This window comes from Peromyscus eremicus, chromosome 19 (assembly GCF_949786415.1).
Source record: "Peromyscus eremicus chromosome 19, PerEre_H2_v1, whole genome shotgun sequence".
Classification (NCBI taxonomy): domain Eukaryota; kingdom Metazoa; phylum Chordata; class Mammalia; order Rodentia; family Cricetidae; genus Peromyscus; species Peromyscus eremicus.
Genome location: NC_081435.1, coordinates 10,497,001 through 10,518,187, shown reverse-complemented (window position 1 = coordinate 10,518,187; position 21,187 = coordinate 10,497,001). Strand labels below are relative to the sequence as shown.

General features: G+C 44.3%; 1 protein-coding gene across 4 annotated transcripts in view; it reads left to right on the top strand.

Moving 5' to 3' along the window:
* Window positions 1–21,187, top strand: part of B4galt6 (beta-1,4-galactosyltransferase 6) — a 67,574-nt gene that overhangs the window by 35,712 nt on the left and 10,675 nt on the right. For 2 of the 4 annotated variants that reach the window (XM_059246080.1, XM_059246079.1), the window contains exons 4-5: window positions 9,213–9,337; window positions 15,291–15,407. In XM_059246080.1, the coding sequence (XP_059102063.1) occupies window positions 9,213–9,337; window positions 15,291–15,407 (242 nt within the window). Of the gene's footprint in view, window positions 1–198; window positions 329–1,145; window positions 1,259–9,212; window positions 9,338–15,290; window positions 15,408–21,187 lie in introns of those variants that run through there. The other 2 variants (XM_059246081.1, XM_059246082.1) reach the window with 2 other exon arrangements.

Sequence of the window (21,187 nt, the reverse complement as noted above, 5' to 3'; positions counted from 1 at the left end):
GAATGGGGAAATTCATGAGTTTAGTTGGGCGTGTCTTATTGGAAGTTCAGGAGACTTAACTTGGGGTCTGAATTTTGTGAGAGGAGCATGGTTGGAAATAAGAGGAAGTGAGACAGAAAGAAGGCTGAGGATGGGGCTCTGAGAGGTCTGCAGTTGTGGGGTAGGAGTTGATTAATAGAGGAGACTGGGAAGGACACAGGAAGTTGGAACGGAGTCCCAGGGATCAACTGTTCCCAGGAGAGCAGTTGGAATGAGGAAATGTGGAAAGGCCGTTGAACTTGATGAGTGGAAGATCTGTACCAGCGATTAGAAGAGTCACACCTGAGAAGTGAGTCAGGGTTATAAACCTGGATGATCTTCAAACTTTTTTTTTTTTTTTTTTTTTTTGGAGACAGGGTTTGTCTGTGTATCCCTGGCTGTCCTGAAACTCTCTCTGTAGACCAGCCTGGCCTCGAACTCATAGAGATCCACCTGCCTCTGCTTCCTGAGTGCGGGGATTAAAGATGTGTGCCACCACTCAGATGGTTTTAAAAGATAAAAGTTCAGTGGGATAGGGAACGAGCATAAGGACACAGAATCTGAGCGGTGGACTCAGAGAAAGACAGCCAGGAGAGAGAGCCAGGAGTGTGGTTTGAGCATTCTGGAGGGAGAAGGGAGAAGAGACCTGGGAGCTGCCAGAGGGAGTGGCACATGGAGTCTGTAGAGAAAGGGAAGGGAAACAGAGGTGGCCTCCTCAGGTGGATGAGGTAGCTCTGGAGAACAGGAAGGCTGACCCCACAGGCCATATGGCCGACTGTCCCTGTGGAGATGAGTGGAAAGTCAAGGCCTCACTTCCAGGCTGTTTGATACAATAAAGAAGTCTGTATGTGCGTGAGACAGAGGAGGTGGGGTAGTATGAGAAGGAGGAGGAGGAGGCAGGAAGGGAGGGACGGAGAGAGGGAGGGACGGAAGAAGGGAGAGAGAAGGTGGGGTGGGGCAGGGGAGAACACAGAGAAAACAAGCAAAGAAGGACCAAGTGCCATGGAAGGACGGAGCAGAAGAAAGTGGAGTCAGCTAATCACTAATTAAAGGGTGACTCACCAGATAACCGAGAAAGCCTGCCAATGCACTCACAGCATGACCCTTGTTTTCGTCCAAAGGTGGATGTACCGGAGGCAGTAGATGAAGTATTGTCACCTCATGGTGGGATTAACCTATAGTTTCCTTCCGTGCGTTGTGTGAGGTGGAGAATTCTGGCACACGCAGCCATTGCTTCAAGGTCAGATTTGAGTCCTTATATGACAGGTCCAGAAAGGGAGGAGAAACAGGTGTTGGTGAGGGTATGGGTACTGTGACAGGACTCAGGCCGTGGGCTATGTTTTCCTGAGCGTAGTTCAGGGATGACAGGCACTAGAATCAGCTGGGGTGTTTGTCCAAACACAGGCCTCTGACAGCCCAAACAACTCAGACCGCTAAGCAAAGGTCTGGGTTCTTTGTTGCAGACCACATTGTATGTGGTTTAAGAAGACAGAATCTGTGGAAAAATACTGGAGAGACTTCGGGAAACCTGGGTGACCAGTTAGGTTAAGAGATTGAGTAGCACAAACAAGGCCCAGCCCACGCTCTGAAGTACCCCTTGGTGCCACTTGGCAGAGCTCACAATTCCCTTCAGCCACACTCAGGTCTGGAGACAGAATTGCCGTTGCTTGGTACCCTCAAGCCACCATGTTTACAGCAAGGCATTTTGCAGAGCACCCTGTCTTAGACTGTTTATTGCTTTTCCGTCTTTTGTGGTCACGTGACTGTCCTTTCCTGCTTGAGATGCTGAAGATTGGATTCTAAAGTCTTCCTTTGGGAGGTTGGACTCCACAGCTGAAAATATACACAAGTAGATCTGGTAGCCACGGACATGACCCATGGGCATCTCTTGACAGAGAGGTTTTGACAGTGGGGCCCCAAACATACATCATAAACACGAACACCCGCTTGGCTGGCAAGCCTTTTTATGAGGCTGGATACAGAGGTGATATCGAAACAGAAAAAAGAAGGTATTGCCATCAATAGAGGCTATGGAAGGAACATACAGGAAAGGAAGGAGTGGGGTGAGAAAAAAGGAGGGGGCAGTGGATGCCAGAGGGTGTGCAGGGCAAGAGGCACTTGTCGGGGAATGGAGCTGTGAACTGGAAGGTGGTGTGGCTGTGGGCAGAAACTGTAAGGTGTTGAATTTGTGGCGAAAGGAAGCAGACACTTTGGAGAGAGCAGGAGAGGAAGTATGCGGCTACATTCTTTTTTTTTTTTTTCCCCCGAGACAGGGTTTCTCTGTGTAGCCTTGCACCTTTCCTGGAACTCACTTGGTAGTCCAGGCTGGCCTCGAACTCACAGAGATCCGCCTGGCTCTGCCTCCCGAGTGCTGGGATTAAAGTCGTGCGCCACCATGCCCGGCGCGGCTACATTCTTTATGCTTGACTTCAGGGTTGTGGATTTGGCAGTGTGAGCACCTTGTGTTTTATACAATTGGAAAGCAAGAGAAGGGTTTCTGTGAGATGAGGAGCTAGACGTGCTGGTAATTTATACCAACCAATGAGACACAATGCATGGGGATTTCTTGGTATGTGCATATCTCTGGGAAACACATTAAAAAAAGGCAGAAGCAGACGATGAGCTGCATTTTCTTGATTTCATTTGTGTAATGGCTTTTTGGGGACAAGAAAGAAGCATTGCATTTAATGCACACATTGAACCCTGTGCCAAAGCAAAAAGGAATAATGGATTTGTGGAAGGAAAGAGAGAAGCAACGATGGCAGGTTATGTCTTCAAGGGGATTGTCAGATTTCTTTTTATTGTTGGGGAAGGGGAAGGCAATTTGGCAGCATCTGATGAAAGACGTGAGTTCTCCTAGGAACCCCCAGAGTTCACAGGGGAGACTACAGGGCAGAACTGGGAACACAAGCAATAAAGGTTGACTGGAGACTCAGTTAGTTGTTAGTTTTTAGTTACTTGTTCAGAACAAGTCAAGGAAAAACACAAGCAAGAGAGGAAAATGGGCGTTAAGAACTGTGTACTGTTTAGATTAGGAGACAAGGGCCTGGCAGTTATGGGGTCTGCTAGATTGGGTGTCATTTACACCTGGGATACTTTTGGTATAAGTGTTTTTAAAGATGTGTTGTAGCATCTGGTCAAGTCAGAGAATACAAAAGTACATAAAAAAGGTCATGGGGTGCAACAACTTACTGCCACATCCATTTATCCACCCCACCCATCATCCATTCATTCATCCACCCCAAACCATCCATCCATCCATCCATCCATCCATCCATCCATCCATCCACCCACCCATCTACCCATCCGTCCATCTATCCATCCACCCATTCACCCATCCACCTATCTATCCATCTACCAACTCACCCATCAATCCATCCACCCACCCACCCCATTTATCCACCCACCCACCCATCCATCTACCCATCCATCCATCTACCTGCCCACCCATCTACACACCTACCTACCCACCATCCATTTATACATGCCAAAGGCACTGCACTTAGCATTGGGGTTTGTAACTGAAAACTTTTATGCTTAGAAAGCTCTGGTTTGGTCATTTCAAGAAGAGCTGAGTAAGAACACATTTGTTAAAACAGTAGTTATGGAAATTCTAGAAGTCAAGAAGTGTGTGTAAGGCATTTGAAGGAGCGTCTGGTGTTGGCCTCAGAGAGGACATAGGTGAACCATGACACGGTGAGTCATAGTCATTCAGCCACAGAGCTAGACTGGGAGGCACAGGAGGGTGGGGGAGAGAACATCCTTCTCACCAAAGAGGAATATTCCTGGGAGTCTTTCACATTGGCTCTAGATCTCTGGTCAGTGTATATTTAAAACCCTGGAGGCCAAACAGTCACAAAGGCAAAGAATCAAGAATTAGGCTTTTTATACCAAAAACTGATGGAGGCCTCGGTGTGAGTGATGAAATCATTTTCACACTGTTGATTTCTAGGGAAAAGAGCCCTCTGTCTACAGATTAGAAGCCTTGTATTTCACTTGAGCTGTAAGAAGGATATACGCTTGAATAATTCACATGGGTTGAATGTTTGTGATTCTGAGAATTGTATTTAATAGAAAAAGATGAAAGAAAGAAAGAAAAGCTCCGAATCATGTCCAGGATATGTTACGTTTCACATTGCTGTAAGCCTGTCTTTTTTGGTCCTTGAGAACCCATCAGGCCCAGCTCAAGAGGAGGCATTGTTTCGTATGTGCGTGTTCAGGAGGCTAGAGTCTCTCAGCGGGGCAGCAGCTACATTATTCCCATTCACAACAGCAGTCCTTGCCTGCTAGGATTCCCACCCTTCCCCGTTGCCCTCCTGGTGACAGGCAAAGCCTTCCGGAGGCAGGTGCTCAGTCGGTCGCTCACTCTGCTCTTTCTGACTCTAGCCCCGCCCTCCAACGGGTGAAATTCGTTGTGATAAATTGTACTACTTATATTGTTTGCTGATTGACTCTACTTCTATGGATTTTAGTGAATGTACTTTTTTTTTGACCTTTGGATCTTTTGACAGGAGGCAGAATTCACTTATTGGCAGGAGAAGAGAAGGGGTTTAGCATGGACCAGTGAAGGTGCCAGTCTCTGGGTAGCTCTGTATACCCACTGCAAATAAACTCAAGGGCTGGCTGGCCTGGCTGGTGGCTCACTGTAGTAAGGGCGAAGGGTGTGTACACACTCCTGGCTCCTTCACAGCAGGTGGCTCTCAAATGCTTTTGGAAAGCACTGACATTCTTGAATATATATATATATATATGTATGTATGTATGTATATATTTATACACACACACATACACACACACACACACACACACACACACACACACACGAAGAGGAAGTGGCTTTCCTTAGGGGCCGGAGGACCTGCACCCCACAGTGGTGCTGCTGCTGTCATTGGCAGGATGACTTCACGTCACTGGGTCATCTCTGCCCTTCAGCCCGCATGGTGTTGGGATTCCAGAGCAAAGCACTGGGTACACAGGAAAGCTGATAGCACACAATGCGGGTTACCCCTGAGGAGGCCATCAGGAGGAAGATGAAAACAGGGTACCTCAGGCGTCAGGCATTCTCCGGGCAGCCAGCAGGAACCCGGAAGGCCTGACTCCTAATTTAGTGGCATGTGCGTAGGCATTGGAGATAGAAATTAAACTGCAAAGGATGCTGGGGGAAAGCTGATGGTGACAATTACAGATGCTGAGCCAAGAAATCTGGAGAAAAGACAAAAAGTTGTTTAACAGTGCAAGAACACAAACTTCAATTACTTATGCAAGCTGCTTGTAATTTAGCCTGATCACCATCATTTTAGTAATGTGGTTGCTTTAAGATACATCTGATTTATTTGTGATTTTTTTTTTGTTTGTCTGTTTGGTTTTTTTTTATTTGATACAGGGCTTCTCTGTGTAGCACTGGCTGTCCTGAACTTGCTTTGTAGAGCAGGCTAGCCTCAAACTCAGAGATCTGCCTGCCACTGCCTCCCAAGTGCTAGGATTAAAGGCATGTGACACCACCGCTCGGCTACTTGTGATTTTTATTTGATGAGTTTTTTGTGATAAATTCTTGGTATTTTAGGCCCCATGTCTACTGTTACTTTTATATTGACTTGTCTTTCTAAGTTCATAGGCCTCATTCTGTTTTGCATACTTAAATTTGACCTTTCGAAGGTCAGCTACTGTGCAGTTTGTCTCACCAAAGTGAGGGTATTTGTTTACAAATTCATCCGTAGGGCAGGTCGCCATCAGAAGATGGATTGTCCTCCCTAGCCCACTCTGGGGAGCATAGGAGCTTACATCTACAAATACTGCTATGTAGCATGTGTGAGCGCGGCCTGCAGCCTCTGCTGGGCCTGCTTCACCAGATGAGGAGGCATGGGAAGGGAGACCGTGGATAGACCTGAGCAGACAGAGTAGGAAAGGCCAGGGGATGTCTGGAGAGGAACCAAGTGTTTTGCGTGCAGTTGTGGCCGTGAGAGGCCCTGAAGACTCAGAAACATCAAGGTTTGTTGGTTTATTCTCTGTGAGATGGCGAAGTTAGAAAGGAGAGCTGACAGGAGAGCATTCCAGACTGATTTGTACCTGCTTTGGACTTTAGCAGGTGTCAGGTTAGTTGACTGCTGAAAGATGACCCGTGGTTCCGTCTTCCCGGCTTTCACTGGAGATGGGGGAACGTTGAGGACGTTAGTGAGCAGCTGCTGTACAGATCCGGCGAGGACTGAGAAGCTTCCAGCTCTTAGTTCAGGATTTGACTAGATTAAGAGAGATTCAGCCTCATTTCACAGGTAGAACCATGAGTGTTACGTTGGAGAGTCGGTGCTTGTTAGCCCTGGCTTTTCAGCTTTGTATAATCAGGGGCCTGATTCACAGCAGGTGCTCAGAATAAATATGTTGGCTTATATATGCAAATTTCCTTTCTTAAGAACTGCCTGGGGCAGGGGATTAGAAGGATAGCTTAGCAGTTACATTATTGCTTTTCCAGAGGACCTGGGTTTGGTTCCCAGCACCCACTTATGGTAGCTCACAACTGGGGATCTCTGGTCTCCAAGGGCATCTGCTCTAACATCGGACGGACACACACACACACACACACACACACACACACACACACACACTTTTAAAAAAGAAAAAAAGACGTGTCGGGGCCAGTTATGATGGTGCATGCCTGTAAGCCTAATCAGGAAGCTGAAGCAGGGGGGTGAGAGTTCAAGGCCAGAGATGCACCTGGTGGTCTGGGTCTGTAATCCTCGCTCCTCAGGAGACCAAGACAGAAGGACTGCAGCTAAAAGGCCAGCTGGGTCAACTTGGCAAGACTTTATTTCACAATCAAAACAAGCAAGCAAGGGTGGATGAGACACAGGTCAGTGATACTTGCCTAACGTGTGTCCCAGGTTCAGTCACCAGCACTACCAAACCAACCAGCCAAACAACCCATGGGGAGTTCAAGGCTAGCCTAGGCTACTACTTAGTGAGACTCTATCTCTATCTTCAAAACAGACAAGTCGGAAACTGGGGAGTTAGCTCAGTAGTAGTATCAGCATGAGCAGGGAGGTGCCATGGACACCTCTTCTCAGGTAACATCTGCAGAAAAGCGTTTCAGGACCAGCCAGAGTGAGTCCAAGAGATTTAGACAGCGAGGCACACAGGAAAAGGACACCACACACCCAAGACAGGGGAGTGGGCTTCTCAATAGCAAGAGTCCCCCTTAAGTGTCTTTGGGTGGCTGTATACATGATTATGTGGCTTTTTAAGTTATGTTGTTCAAAGAACGTAATTTACAACAAGATTTAAACAGAGTTTACAAGTCAAGTAAAGTTTAAAAATGTGTGAGCTGGTTTGCTCATTTATTTTAAGGATTTTGGGGATTTTTTTTTGTAAGTAAAATTGTAAGGTGGTCTCCTGAGATGCAGTGTTTATATTTGGGGTCCAGAATAGTGCTAACAGACTGCAGCTCAAGCCCATAAACATTATGGCTCCAGGAGAGCATCATTGGCAATTTTCACCACCCTCTTGAGACTGAGCACTGCCTTGGTAGCAGGCTCAGCTTTACCGGTTATATTGCAGCTTCTTGACTGTCAGCCAGTAAGAAATGCAGAATAGTTAGGGTAAGAGGCTTATTTGCCTTTCTGTGTGTCTTCAGTTTTTCTATCTTTCTCTCCTGCCTCAGTCTTCTGTGGGGCCCTGTGTAAATAATAGTGATAGCAGCCAGTGTTTCCTGAGTATATCTAGTGTCTGTCCTGTCCCTGTCCTTCCTACAGGTGATGATTGTTAGTTATTATTATGTGGTGCTGTGTTATCATTAAGTGGCGCTGTTTACCGTGTGAGAAAAGCCTCGAGGTACAACGAAACCCACGATAAGAGTTTATTAAGGGAAGATGTGCAAGGAGAGAGAGGAAGAAGAAGAACGGGGAGGAGTCTGTGACCCGCTTTTTATGGATCCCCCCCATACATGTGCATATGGGCTTATGTAGCTACGGTACGCATGCATATGGATTATGTGATCACGCAGCCACAAATTATGTGATCACTCAGTGCACGGATTACATAGGACGTAAAGCCCTGGAATGACTAAGCATCTTGCCTGGCTACTGGGTAGCACATGTGCAGTCATGTAGCTGGGGGAGTGGCCAGAATTCCAACAACAATCCTCTCTCAGGGCCTGTGGGGAACTGATTTCAGGAACCTTCCTGCCCGGAGTACCCAAGTCCATGGACACCTCAGTCTCTTACGTTAAAATGTCGTATTTACATGCAACCTGTGCATGACCTCGTGCATGCTTTCAATCACCTCCAGATTGGTAATAGTATCTAATAACTGTAGGTATCATGTGTTTGTTTAGGGAATAATGACAAGAAGAATGTCTACATGACATTTTTTTTTTCCTTCCCAAGTTTTTTAAGCTGAGGTCTCTGTGGCTGTGGAGCCTGCTGATACTGTGGGCTTTTGAATTAGATGATGTGACCATCTTGGAGGGCAGGCATCACTACACTCTCCTATAGACGAGGAAGCTGAGGCAGAGAGAGAACAATGGCCCCTGGTAGGCTCTAGGATTCAGGTCCCTGCTGTTCGCTCATTTGACTCTTCACACTTGTGTAGTTTTAAGGGCTAGGGAGATGGATGATCTGGAGAGTTTGTGCCTCCCAAGCATGAGGACCTGAGTTCAGGTGTCCGGAAATCACATAAAAAGCCGGATGTGCTGGTGCATGCATGTAATCCCTGTGATGGAGCAATGAGAGGCAGAGACAGTGGATTCTGTAGTTCCAGGTCAATGAAAGACCCTGTCTCAAACATAACAAGGACTGAGACCAGAGAAGTTATCCTCTGACCTCTACATACATGCCATTCATGTGCACACCCATGCATGCACACACATACACTTCACACACACACACACACACACACACACACACACACACACACTAAAATACTTGGGTAGTTGTTAAAGTATAAGAGTGTGCCATGTTAGAGTGAGGTTCAACACTTCCAAATTATATATATTTTTTTTACTTAAAAGTGTTTTTACTGAAAAGCAAAAGGCTAAAGATTTTCATTTTCTTCAGCCAGTGTGCCAAATGTAGTGGGGTGGCCATACAAGTTACCATCTAAAAGTGAAAGGTGTTATTCAGTAAGTACATGGTGACGACAGGAATAACCCATACTGTTCATCGCTCTGTGACTGATGTTGGTCCTTCATGTGTTTTGCCTTTCAGGGGGATTCCTCAATGTCAATGTGAGTGAAATCAGTTTTGATGAAGTTCATCAGCTCTTCTCCAAGGACGTAGAGATTGGGCCAGGAGGCCACTGGAGGCCCAAAGACTGTAAGCCCAGATGGAAGGTGAGGCAATTTTCCTCAAAGGCTATGTGGCAGTGACTAAGCATTTGGGGACAAGAATGTGCTTGGTTCAAAACAGAGAGCAAAATCTTTTTGAGGTTTGGATGAAATGGAAGCATGTTTGTATTTAATGCACAGACCTTTACAGTTTCCTTGCAGTCAGTGCGATTATTTTGAAGACTGTATGTGTATCTGTGCATGCACAGAGTGTGTGTTCCTGTGTTCAGGGTCTCAGGGTTTCTGGTAAAGAAGTAAGATGAGTTTAAGCGGGAGAACGGATTTCTTTTTGGTACTACCTTGTTCAGAAGAGAGGCCCCGAGCCAATGACTGCTGATGCCTGTAGGTATTTCCCACCAGTTCCTGGAATGGAGAACTCACAGGAAGGATGCTAATGTCCTTATTTTCAGTTGGGTTCAGCAGTGGGCCTGCCGAGCTGTTTCTTAGTCATCACCAGCAGCCTCTCAGAAGTCATGGTCAAACTTGAAAGGGGGGCTTTGAGCTCTTCACTTGGTTTATCAGAAGGCAGAGCACAGGCTCTTTTGATGGGTCAGAATTCTATTTAATATTTCGTTTGAAAAACTGTAAGGGAGCATGTCAGCCTCTTGTGCACTAAAACAAACAAACAATCAAACAAAACCAAAACAACCACAAAGAAAACTGGTTGGAAGTTGCTCTCAGTACTGTGAAACTGACCCTAAATGAAAATCTGTGTAATGGCGCTATGTTCGAGTCCAGCATAGCATATGCACCCGAAGTGAAAACCAGAAGTCATCAAGCAGGTGTTAGGCGCTCAGGATTTTGATGTGACTGTAACCTGGAAACGGTCCTTTTAAAGAGTACCAGTGTTCTTCTAACATATTTGTATGTTAGTATCAAAAAATCCCCAGCAGGGAGGAGAATTCTATGCTGTTCATTGTCGGATAAAGATCCTGTGACATTATTGACTTGACCTTGAACGCCTTCTGTACAGGGATGCATGTATTTCTCTCTGCATCCCTCATGTGTAGCAGAGCACTTTGCATGAGTAAACAACACAGTTTTGTTGAGTTGGCCTTATGAGATTAATAAATGCCTTTGTGGCATTATTAAAAATGAATAAATGAAAGTTCCGTTTTCTCATGACTTCACACAAGTTATAAAGCTGTTTCAATGCATTTCAGTACAAATTTTAGGAAAATATTCTACTTTATAATTGCACAAATTAATTTTCATGTTTCTTGGTAGATCCTCTGAACAGTTGTATCTATATGAAACAGTCTACTTTAGAAAATGTCCTTGGAAAATGGGCTACTTTTATTACTTGAGTAATGAGTGTATATGTTGGATGCTGTGTCAGGAAAAACATAATCATGAAGACTGAGGGACAACATGGAGGCTAAGTCAAAAACAGGACACATGACATGCGTGTCGTACTGGTGGGATAGCTTGGGATCAGAAAACTTGCTCATTCTGCCTACTGTGGTTTGTACTGGATAGGTCTTAAATTTTCTAGCATATTTTCTGTTACTTTCTGGGACAGCTGGAACCACAGGGGTCATTCTTAATTAGAGCGTTAGTGGGCTGTGTACTCACATGACTGAATAGGACTGGAGGAATTCCTGGGAGCAAAGTAATTTAGGGATTAAAAAATTTAGCTTCCTTTTTTTTTTTTTTTTTTTTTTTTTGGTTTTTCGAGACAGGGTTTCTCTGTGTAGCTTTGCGCCTTTCCTGGAACTCACTTGGTAGTCCAGTCTGGCCTTGAACTCACAGAGATCCGCCTGGCTCTGCCTCCCGAGTGCTGGGATTAAAGGCGTGCGCCGCCACCACCGCCCGGCTAGCTTTCTTTATGTAGGTGCTGTATGATAGCGCTTCGTTCAGCTTTGAGCCACTTTAGTGAGTGTATTAGTTAAGGTTCTCTAGAGGAAAAAGAACTTATAGAATATATATGTGTGTATATATATATATATATTCATATATATGTTTATATATATATGTGTGTGTGTGTGTGTGTGTAGATGGGATTTATTAGAATGGCTTCTAGGCTAGTCTAACAATGTCTGTCTACCAATGGAAGGTCCAAGAATTCAGTAGTTGCTGGATGTCTCAGCTGGTCTTCGGTATATGCCGGAATCCCAAAGAACTAGGCTCTAATGCCTGTGAAGGAATGGACTTGCCAGTGAGAACGAGAGCAAGCAGGCAAAGAGAGCTAGCTTCCTTCTTCCATGTCCTTTATATAGGCTGCCAGCAGAAGGTGTGGCCCAGATTAAAGGTGGATCTTCTCACCTCTAGAGATCCAGATTAGAAGTGGGTCTTCCTACTTCAAATGATTTAATTAAGAAAAAAATCCCTCCCAGGTGTGCCCAGCTGCTTGGGTTTTAGGTAATTCTAGATGTGGTCAAGCTGACAACCAAGACCAGCTATCACAGTGAAAATGTAGTCTTTAGTTTTAAGTTGAACTTAAACAACAGGAGGACATTTGAAGGTCCTTCAGAGGTGAGCTACACTTGCCATATTTAATTTCCCTCTGCCTTTGCCTGCCATGTATGATTTTAACGATGCCCCATTCTCATGGTGTAGAATTCCGAGGGAAGGAAGAAAGCAGTTACTAGACACATGGTAAAATCTGCTCTTCACTTGAGTCTTAATCTTTGAGGCTCCGTCTCTATTTTTTTTTAAAGTACCAAGTCAGCTTGCACTGCAACCTGCCAATATTAGAGAGTCCAGAACTCTCTGGGTATTCCTGATACTGTAGGGTTGAGAGGAAGAGTCTTCAAAGGTCAGGCATCTTATGGAGGTAGTCATGTTTCCACAGGGGACTTGGAGAGGAGCAAATTGGTGCTTTTCAGGTGGTTAGTGATGATGGCTTTCCATGCAGGGTTCACGTGAGGTCTGATACCTACAGGCTAAAGCTTGATGACATTGTCCTAATTAGAGGCTCAAAGTTCCTCATCTCACCCCAGGTCCCTCAGGGGTGGGTCTAGCCACCTGCTTCAGCCTACATGAGATGTTCAGTGACACAAGCCAAGTCTTGAACAAAGTCATCAGACATACTCATCTAGAGGGAACAGACAGAACTGTGCTTCCCTCCTTTATCAGGCTGAAATTTGTTCCTGTAGGCACTGGAGATGAGGAAGAAGAGGGAGGTAGAACTAAAACATCCCAGGAGAATGAGAGCTCAGTAGCTCACACTCACTTCCATCTAATTCAGTGCCAACAGCTAGCTGGGCTCTAAACCAACCTGGTGTAAAGCTGCGCCACGCTGGGGCATGTAGATGGTGGGGTGCTTCAGTGTGTGCGGCAGGGGCAGGAACTTGCTGGGCGAGGTCTACATGGCAGACATTCTCTTGATCGTCTCTTCATAGTGAACTTAAGAGGACATAAGTGGGGCGCGGGGTGGGAGAGGAGTGCACAGATAATTCAGTAAGATTAGTGGTCTTGAAATGGGAAGTAATTTTTCTTGAACAAGAGGTGGCGAGGAAGGACTTAGAAAGATAAAGTGTAGAAGGCGGTGAGCAAATGTCCTCCGTCTCCCCTGGTCCATCACAAGAGAGGGGCTTCTGCAAGTTCGCACGTGTGGAAGGAAGGCTGATAACCCCCAACATGAATGACCATGGGACACGGCACTCTCTTTCCCGACAATAAATTACAAGCTATTAAGAATATTGCTCCACAGGTAGGAATGTTAAGTGAATTTTCATGATATTATCTAACTTCATTTTAATTAACACACACACACACACACACAGAGAGAGAGAGAGAGAGAGAGAGAGAGAGAGAGAGAGAGAGAGAGAGAGAGAGAGAGCGAGCGAGCGAGAGCGCAAGCTTTAGGCCAGTCACTTAAAATGTGATAGCATCTGATTGTGACTTGGATGCATTTACTATTAAAATGTCACGCTTAGCTCCTTTTGTTTGCCAGGGTACTTTCTTTTCTAACATTCTCAGTTTCTTACTAAGATAAAAAAAAACCAACCACCACCAACAAACCTCCAAACCCAAACCAGCTCTTGGTATTTTAGATGCTGCACTGAAGAACACACTATATTAGGGCTGTCACTTGGTATTTGCTGATCCTTACATGTTCGGCTCCTCAGCCTGATTGTATTTCATTCCCACGGGTGAACTTTAATACAGACTTTCACCCCTTTGGTGGCTTCTTCGCTTATGTATCTATAATTTTATTTTTTTAAGATCTGTGTGTGTGTGTGTGTGTGTGTGTGTGTGTGTGTGTGTGTGTGTGTTCAGATAAGAATGTCAGATCTCCTGGAGCTGGAGCTGGAGTTACAGGCAGTTGTGAGCCACTTAAACCATGTGTTGGGAGTGGAACTCGGGTCCTCTGAATGAACAGCAAGCGCTCTTAACCACTGAGCCATCTCTCTGGCCCCTATAATTTGATTTTTTAAAATGTATTTATTATTTTGGGTATGAGGCGTGTGGCATGTGTGCTGTGACATGGGGGAGGGGCCAGAGGACAACTTTCCAGTGCTGGTTTGTCAGCCATGCTACCTGATGTCTCATGTCCCCTGCCCAGTATCTCTTAGTTGCTGTAACTGCTTTCGGGGCCCATTTGTATTATGTCACAGGTTGACAGCTTGTAGCCAGAGGGAAAGCCAGAAGGGGTAGATTTTGCCACACCTCCCACTGATAGACCTCGGGTAAGGGACACAGTAAGGACATAACCCTCACCACGTGACTTGTCCTCCCCTTGGACTTTCCTTAGCCGTCCCTGCATTCACTGTGAACCACGGCCCCGTGAGCTGCTTGGCTGCTTGTAGATTTAGGAATTCCTCACATGTGCCGACCATTCCGAAGCCCAGCAATCCCTGCTGAGCACCTTCAGTACTCAACACGTGGGGACTAGGGAGGGCGTATTGATGCTGCTGTAGCATCATCCAGGTCCTCACGGTCCTGAGCGCAGAGATATCTTCTGGGGAACATCAAATGGGAGTGGTGTCCACAGGGCATCAGAATCACGGTGGGTCCTGTGACTTGTCAAATGTAACACCGCCACTGGCAGCGTGGAAATGCCAGCCTCATAGACTGTCACATCTGTGAAGGAAAGAAGCGTAGCCTTTCTAGTCTAGATGCCCTCACATTTACTAAGCGGGGTCTTCTTCTCCTTCTAAGGAGACCCTTGACTCAGTCTTGTCCCGTTTGCAACTCTGGCAATACACGTGGCTAAATGTCATTTTTGTTTGTTTGTTTTCTTTTTCTGGTGTTGGGAACTGAATCCAGGACCCACACATGCTAAGCACGTGTTTCACCTCTGACTACACCCCCAGCTCCACTGTTGACTTTTTTGTTGGTGTTAACAATGTCTAAGGTCCTGATTTTACAAGTAAAATGAGTCCCAGAACTTAGCATTCTCAATTATTTGTAGTTTTTATTTGTTAGGGTTAATATATTAGGTCTAGATTAAAAATTTCAACAAACTCCAGGTTTATGGCTCTTTCAGAATCCAGAATATAAAGTGGTATAGACACGTTTTAATAACCTTTTCATGTGTTAAATTGTTTGAAAATTTGATGATTTTGGGAATTTATCATGTATAGAAAATTTACTGTGTTGATATCAAGTTTTAATAACAAGTTAACAGCTAGAATAAAGCCAGTTTAACTCAGAAGTTAAGGAAAGTGAACTAGAAGATGCTTTAGCCTTGTGAAGGTCAGAATCTGACCTATAAGATATTGCTTCTCTGGCAAAGTTTGAATCCTAGAAGTTGAGAGTGGGGGTGGGGGGCAGTGAGTGATGCTTAAGAATTGTTCAGAGTGTATCTGGCCCTCCTAGCTTGACAAGACCTTAATGGGAGTGAAGCAAGGGCCGCACCTGTGTGAGCCTACAGTGTAAGTCTGATGAGAATATTCACAAGCTGTGACTTGAAGGCACTAGACGTCTCCAAGGCTATGTTGTTGTGTACACTTGCAGGGCTTGCTGAAACACTGCCTTACTCACACTGCAAGTGTTCTGTTCTGTTTTAAAGGTGGCAGTTCTCATCCCCTTCCGTAACCGCCATGAACATCTTCCAATTTTTTTCCTGCACCTGATTCCAATGCTCCAGAAACAGCGGCTGGAATTTGCCTTTTATGTCATCGAACAGGTGAGGACAGTTTTCAAAATGCCACTAAATATTCTAGAACTTTGTAGCCAGAGTTTTCCTGTCCCGACTGCCCGGTCCCAAATAACTGACTCAGAGGCTGAATATTAATTACAAATGCCGGCCCATAGCTCAGGCTTATTACTAACTGGCTCTTACAACTTAAATTAACCTATTTCTATTCACCTACATTCAGCCATGTGGCTGGTGGCTTTATCTGTCCTCCAGCATGTCCTTCTCCCTCTGCCCTTCTTCCTCCCAGAGTCCTCTATGTCTGGCTGTCCCGCCTCTACTTTCTGCCTGGCTACTGGCCTGCCAGCTTTTTATTAACCAATGAGAGTAATACATATTCACAGTGTACAGAAGGATTGTTCCACAGCAGAACTTCAACTTGAAATGGAGTTTGATTAAGACTACCCAGCCAAGGTCCATGGGTGACTTATCCTGATTAGGATTAGAGTTGAATGAAATCATATTTGGGATTGAACTTGTGTTTTTTTTCTCATAATTGCAATTTGGTCAAATGAATTGAGCAGAGGTTATCCTTGACTTTGAAATGATAGCTTTGATATGTATTTTATGGCTTTATACTGCCAATTGGATTGTCAAACTGGTTTATAAGTAACTGGATGATGTTCATCCTACAGGATTAAAGGCTGAACTTGTAACGTGCTTCCACTTCTGCTTTTCTTATGAGTTTGCTTTGTTCTTAAAAACCTCCACGAAGGGCAATTTACTTGGGGATATTGCTTCTTTTGTAATACAGGATACTCAGGAGTATTTAGTCCTGTGCAGCTGCCTGGGGCTCATGATGGTGCACATCGGCATGTTATTAATAGCCTGTCATATTCTGAATTATGCATGCATTCATTATGTGAATGACCTCAGACACATCCACTGTGTTTTGTTTTGAAAGTGCTTTCCATCTCTGACCTATTAATTTAAATACATAAAGTGAAGGATACAGGTATCATATTGTTTTTCCAACATGAAGCATTGATAATTCTTGATGGGAGGTTCGTTTGTCTGGGGGAACTACTGCTGGCTAGTCTTGAAAGCTAATATTGCCTCAACCTTATTAGGTAATTAAGGGTGCCTTAGTAGAGCCAGGTAGGGAATCCTTAAAGAGAGAAGTGGTATGTAATGGACATTTTCTGTTCTGTCTTTATAGTTTCCCATTTTCATAATTATGTTTCTTGGGGGCAGAGCCTTGGTTGTTTCTGTTGTAGACCCACATATATAGCTTGTCAGCTACACTTAGGCCAACGTGATAGAACACTATCCCTTTCATGGCAGAGACCAGCTCAGTAAGGAAATGCCCATCCAATGACTGACAGGTCAAAGAAATGACATAGAGAATCAAGTCTGTGATGCCCAGGATCCCTTCCAGATGGGAGTCTAGAGTTCAGAATAAGAGATACCCAGGAAGAGAGTAGAATTAATAAATAAATAAATAAATAAATAAATAAATAAATAAATAAATAAATAAATAAATACTGGCAAAGCAAAAATCAAAACAAACAAAATAACTTCATTCCATCTGCCTTGAATGGGTACTATGCAAGCTGGCATAGTCTACATCGAACTGAAGTGACCTTGCTTTGGTGTCTCAGTCCGTGTCTGTTTAAAGACTGTAAGTGGAACGAAAGAATTTGGTTGTTTTATTTATATTCTTTTGTAAAGCGCTGTCTCAGAAACCTGAAATAGTGCACTAATCCTCGAAGACAGAGGTCTCTACTGACTCAGGCCTCTCTTTCTGTAACCTCAGCGGTAGGCAGTGTACTTTGTACTGATGTATACTGACCATTTCATTTCTGTTGCTGTATAAAATACCCTGACAAAAGGCCACTCAGGGGAAAGGACTTATTTTTAGCTCACAACTCCACCTTAGAGTCCATCATGGCAGGGCCTTAAAATAGTCTACTCCCACAGTTGGGAGTTGAGAATAAGAGACTATGTGCTCACCTGCTGGCTGGCTTAGCTCGGCTCCCTTTTCTCCACTCACCCAGCTCCAGACAGGCAGGAAGCAATGCCACCTACAGTGTGGGCTGGCTCTACCCACACCAATTAACTTAATTATGATCCCCACGGACATGCCCATGGGCTGACCCAATATAGACGGTCCTTCACCAAGGCTCTGTTCTCGGGTGATTCTAGGTTGTGTCAAGTGGACAATTAAAGCTCGCCATCATACCGGCCCTTCCAATCACCTTGCAATCTTTCCCACTCTTGTTGTGGTTAAGGAGTCTGTAGAGTCTTGTTGCATCTTTCATTTTCCCTACTGATTAAAGGTGTTGGTCATTTTTTTTTATGTCTTTGCTGTTCATGTAGATTAGGAAGTCTCTGTTTAGTCTTTTTCTGTTATTTTAATGGAAATGTCTTTTTGTTGGGTTGCAGAATTCTTTGTGTATCTAGTTGTAGGCCTTTTGTGAGTCATGCTTGGTGAGTATTCATCTCTGCCTTTTATTTTCTTGATAGTGTTTGTTTTCTTCCCCTTCCGTGCTGGGATCGAACCCAGGGCCTTGCACTGCTATTTTAACTACTCTACCACTGAGATACACCCCCAACCCCAGGCAGGGTTTTATTGAAAAGTAAAGGTTTTAGTTTTAATAAGGTCCAGTTATTTGATTTTTTTTTTCGTAGTTCCTGCTTCTTGTTTTGAGGTTGAGAGTGGTTCTCAGATACTTTCAGAATGTTTTTCTCCAGAACGTTTGTGGTTTTAACTCTCCTATTTGGGCTAATCCCTCTGAGTTAATCTTTATATGTGGTGTGAGGTAAGGATGGAGGGTTGGGTGTTTTCCTTTTGGCCTGTGGGTCTTTGATTATTTCATCACCATTTATAAAACAGCTCATCTTTTTTCTCATTAGCCCCTTTGTTGGAAGTGGGTTCGTCCTTGTGGGTTTAATAACCTAGCAGACCTTTATCTCTCACTTCTTCTTCAGAGAGGAGGCAAAGCCATGCACACCCCTGGATACTCTGGCTTTCTGGGGTCTCTTCAGTTGTCCTATGCTATCAAATGTGTGTCCCTGGCTTAGTATCAATCAAGTCTGAGATTCAGACCTAACAGACTTGAGAGTTAAAATGCACATCTTAGGTGCTCTGGTAGATGTCTTCATCACATACTTAGTCATTCAACAGCACCAAACACCAGGGAGTGCTCACCTCCTGCACGTTATGGGTGAATGATGTTTCAAAAAGGATAACTAGCAGTTTCTGATCACAATGTAGATTCACAACTACAGCCATAATGAAAGTAGGTTAACATTCTGACTTGTTATCATTTTTAGAAAGGTCAATTTTTATAGGATAAGTTGCCATGTCGGAAAGTACACATGCTTGGGCCAGGCATCAGTGCACACGCCTTTAATCTCAGCACTTGGGAGGCAGAGGCAGTTGGATCTCTGTGAAAAGGCCAGCCCAGTGTGTACAGGGAGTACCAACCAGGCAAGACAGCTACACAGTGAGATCCTGTCTCAGTGGGGGTGAGGAGAATACACAAGCTAGAGACATGCTAACACACACACTAGGGATAAAACTTGAAGGGTCGTATTAACCACATAGTAAAAGCTGAGAAGTTTTGTTTTTTAATTCAAAATAAACCACAAAGAAAAGCCTTTAAATGGATATTATTCTTCAGTCCTTAGTAAAAATAGTCTTCAGTAAAAATCAGAATATTTGCCACAAAAATAGCAGCCTTTAGTAATACACACTTTGTTCATTATTAATTTTGTTGTATATTCTACTGAGAATGGAGGAGACATTGCAAAAGAGCTTCTTATAGAAACAGGCAAGCACATTTAATGGAACAGGACAGAAAGTGCAGAACTCACTTCCAACAAAGGGCTAACTAGGAAACGATTAGCTGTATTATAAATGGTGATGAAATATCTCCTCCACAGTCAAGAGCAGAGAGAGATGAATACACTCATACCTGCTTCTCCTTGTCTTCTCTGTTCTCACATAGTGCAGGACCCAAAGCCAGGGAATGGCACTGCCCACAGTGGGCTTGGTCTTACCATGTTAATCAGTGCAATCAAGGTAAATCTTTCATAGGCATGCCCACAGGCCAGCCTGATCTGTAGACAACCCCTCATTGGTACTCCCCATCACTTCAACTAAAGCCCCTTACTGTTCTGGAAGGGAGAGATAGTAAATTATCATGTCATGTGCAGACAGCTTTACAGAAAAACCCGTGGGTTCTATGTAGAGAATGAGCCATAGGTGAGGCAGGAAGGAAACAAGGAGACCACTTAGAAAGCTTCTGCAGTCATCGAAAAGGATATGATGATAACTTGGGCGCTGGTGGCACAGGGCATTGTCAGCAGTGGTTGGGTCGGGTTTTAATTAGAATAGAATTATTTAATGATACAATGATATGCAGTGTGAGTGAGTACTAGGGAGATCTCCTTGGCTTTTTAGTACTTTAGTCTTAGACATGAATAGGCAGCCACAGAGCTCCAGGTTTTAAAGAAAATGTCTACAAAGGAGACACAGTCACTCGAGGTAACGAGTGAACAAAGAAACCCCAAAGACAGAATCAACAAAGACTCACAATCGGGACCCATGGAGCTAAGGGCAAAGTGAAAGATCATTTCTGAAATGGGAATGGTTTGCCGTAAAGGAAGAGCCATCAGAGTACAATGTCAGTGGAACTGAAATGTGGTGGGTGAAAGCTTTTGAAAGAACAGCTGGGAGACAAAATAATTCCTGCAGTAGAACTAAAACATAAGGAAGTAGAGTGTAAAAACACCTCACCTGTTTGAGGATAATGGTCCTCCAAGAGGCCCATGGGATACAAGGTAAGCTGCCCGAGGAACCACTACACAGAAGTAGTCTTGAGTCGAGAGAGGGTCATTGGCACAGGCTCTCTGCTCAGAAGAGTTCCATTTCTGTAGGTGACGTGGTCAGCATCGTAAATGACCACTGGCCTACTTTATTTCTGTTCATTTCCCCTAGTACTAGGGATCCAGCGCCGTCAATATCTCCCACGTACGGCTTTTCTTAAGTCACCAAGTTTTGCTGAGATTTTTAATATATTAATGTATAACTAATACACTCACTCATCACAATTCTAGAAGAACCACAGCAGAAAAAAATTTTAGGAGTGTGGAAGGAAAGGGCTAAAGAAAAAAAATAGAAGAAAAATTTCCAAAGCTGGGCATGGTGGTGCACGCCTTTAATTCCAGCACTTGGGAAGCAGAGGGAGAGAGGTCTTGGTGAGTTCGAGGCCAGTCTGCTCTACATAGAAAGTTCCAGGACAGCCAGGGCTACATAGAGAAACCCTGTCTCAGAGAGAGAGAGAGAGAGAGAGAGAGAGAGAGAGAGAGAGAGAGAGAGAGAGAGAGAGAGAGATTCCAGAAGCAACAAGCATGTGTCCTTGTGTGAGACCCCTCACAATGCACATGTGAATAAATCACACATCCATCCATTATAAAGCATAGTATTTTCTAATTTTAGGATAAAAATGAAAAAGAAAAGATATTAAGAAGACTATAGGAAAAATGACAGGTAGGAATCAGGAATGTATGAACTATCCTGCCATTGCAGGTGGCTAGAAGCCTGACTTACAGATTCTGGAGAAAGAAAGGTACTTTGTCCTAGAAGTTTCTACCCAGAATGTCAATACAAGGGTAGAGTGTGGCATTTTCAGCCATTTGTTGATGAAATACACACTGCACACACACACACAAGCACGCACACACACAAGAAAGCACACATGCGTGTGCTTTTAATAGAACCTTCTGAAAGACATACCTCAGCAAATTAAGTAAGCCACATAAAA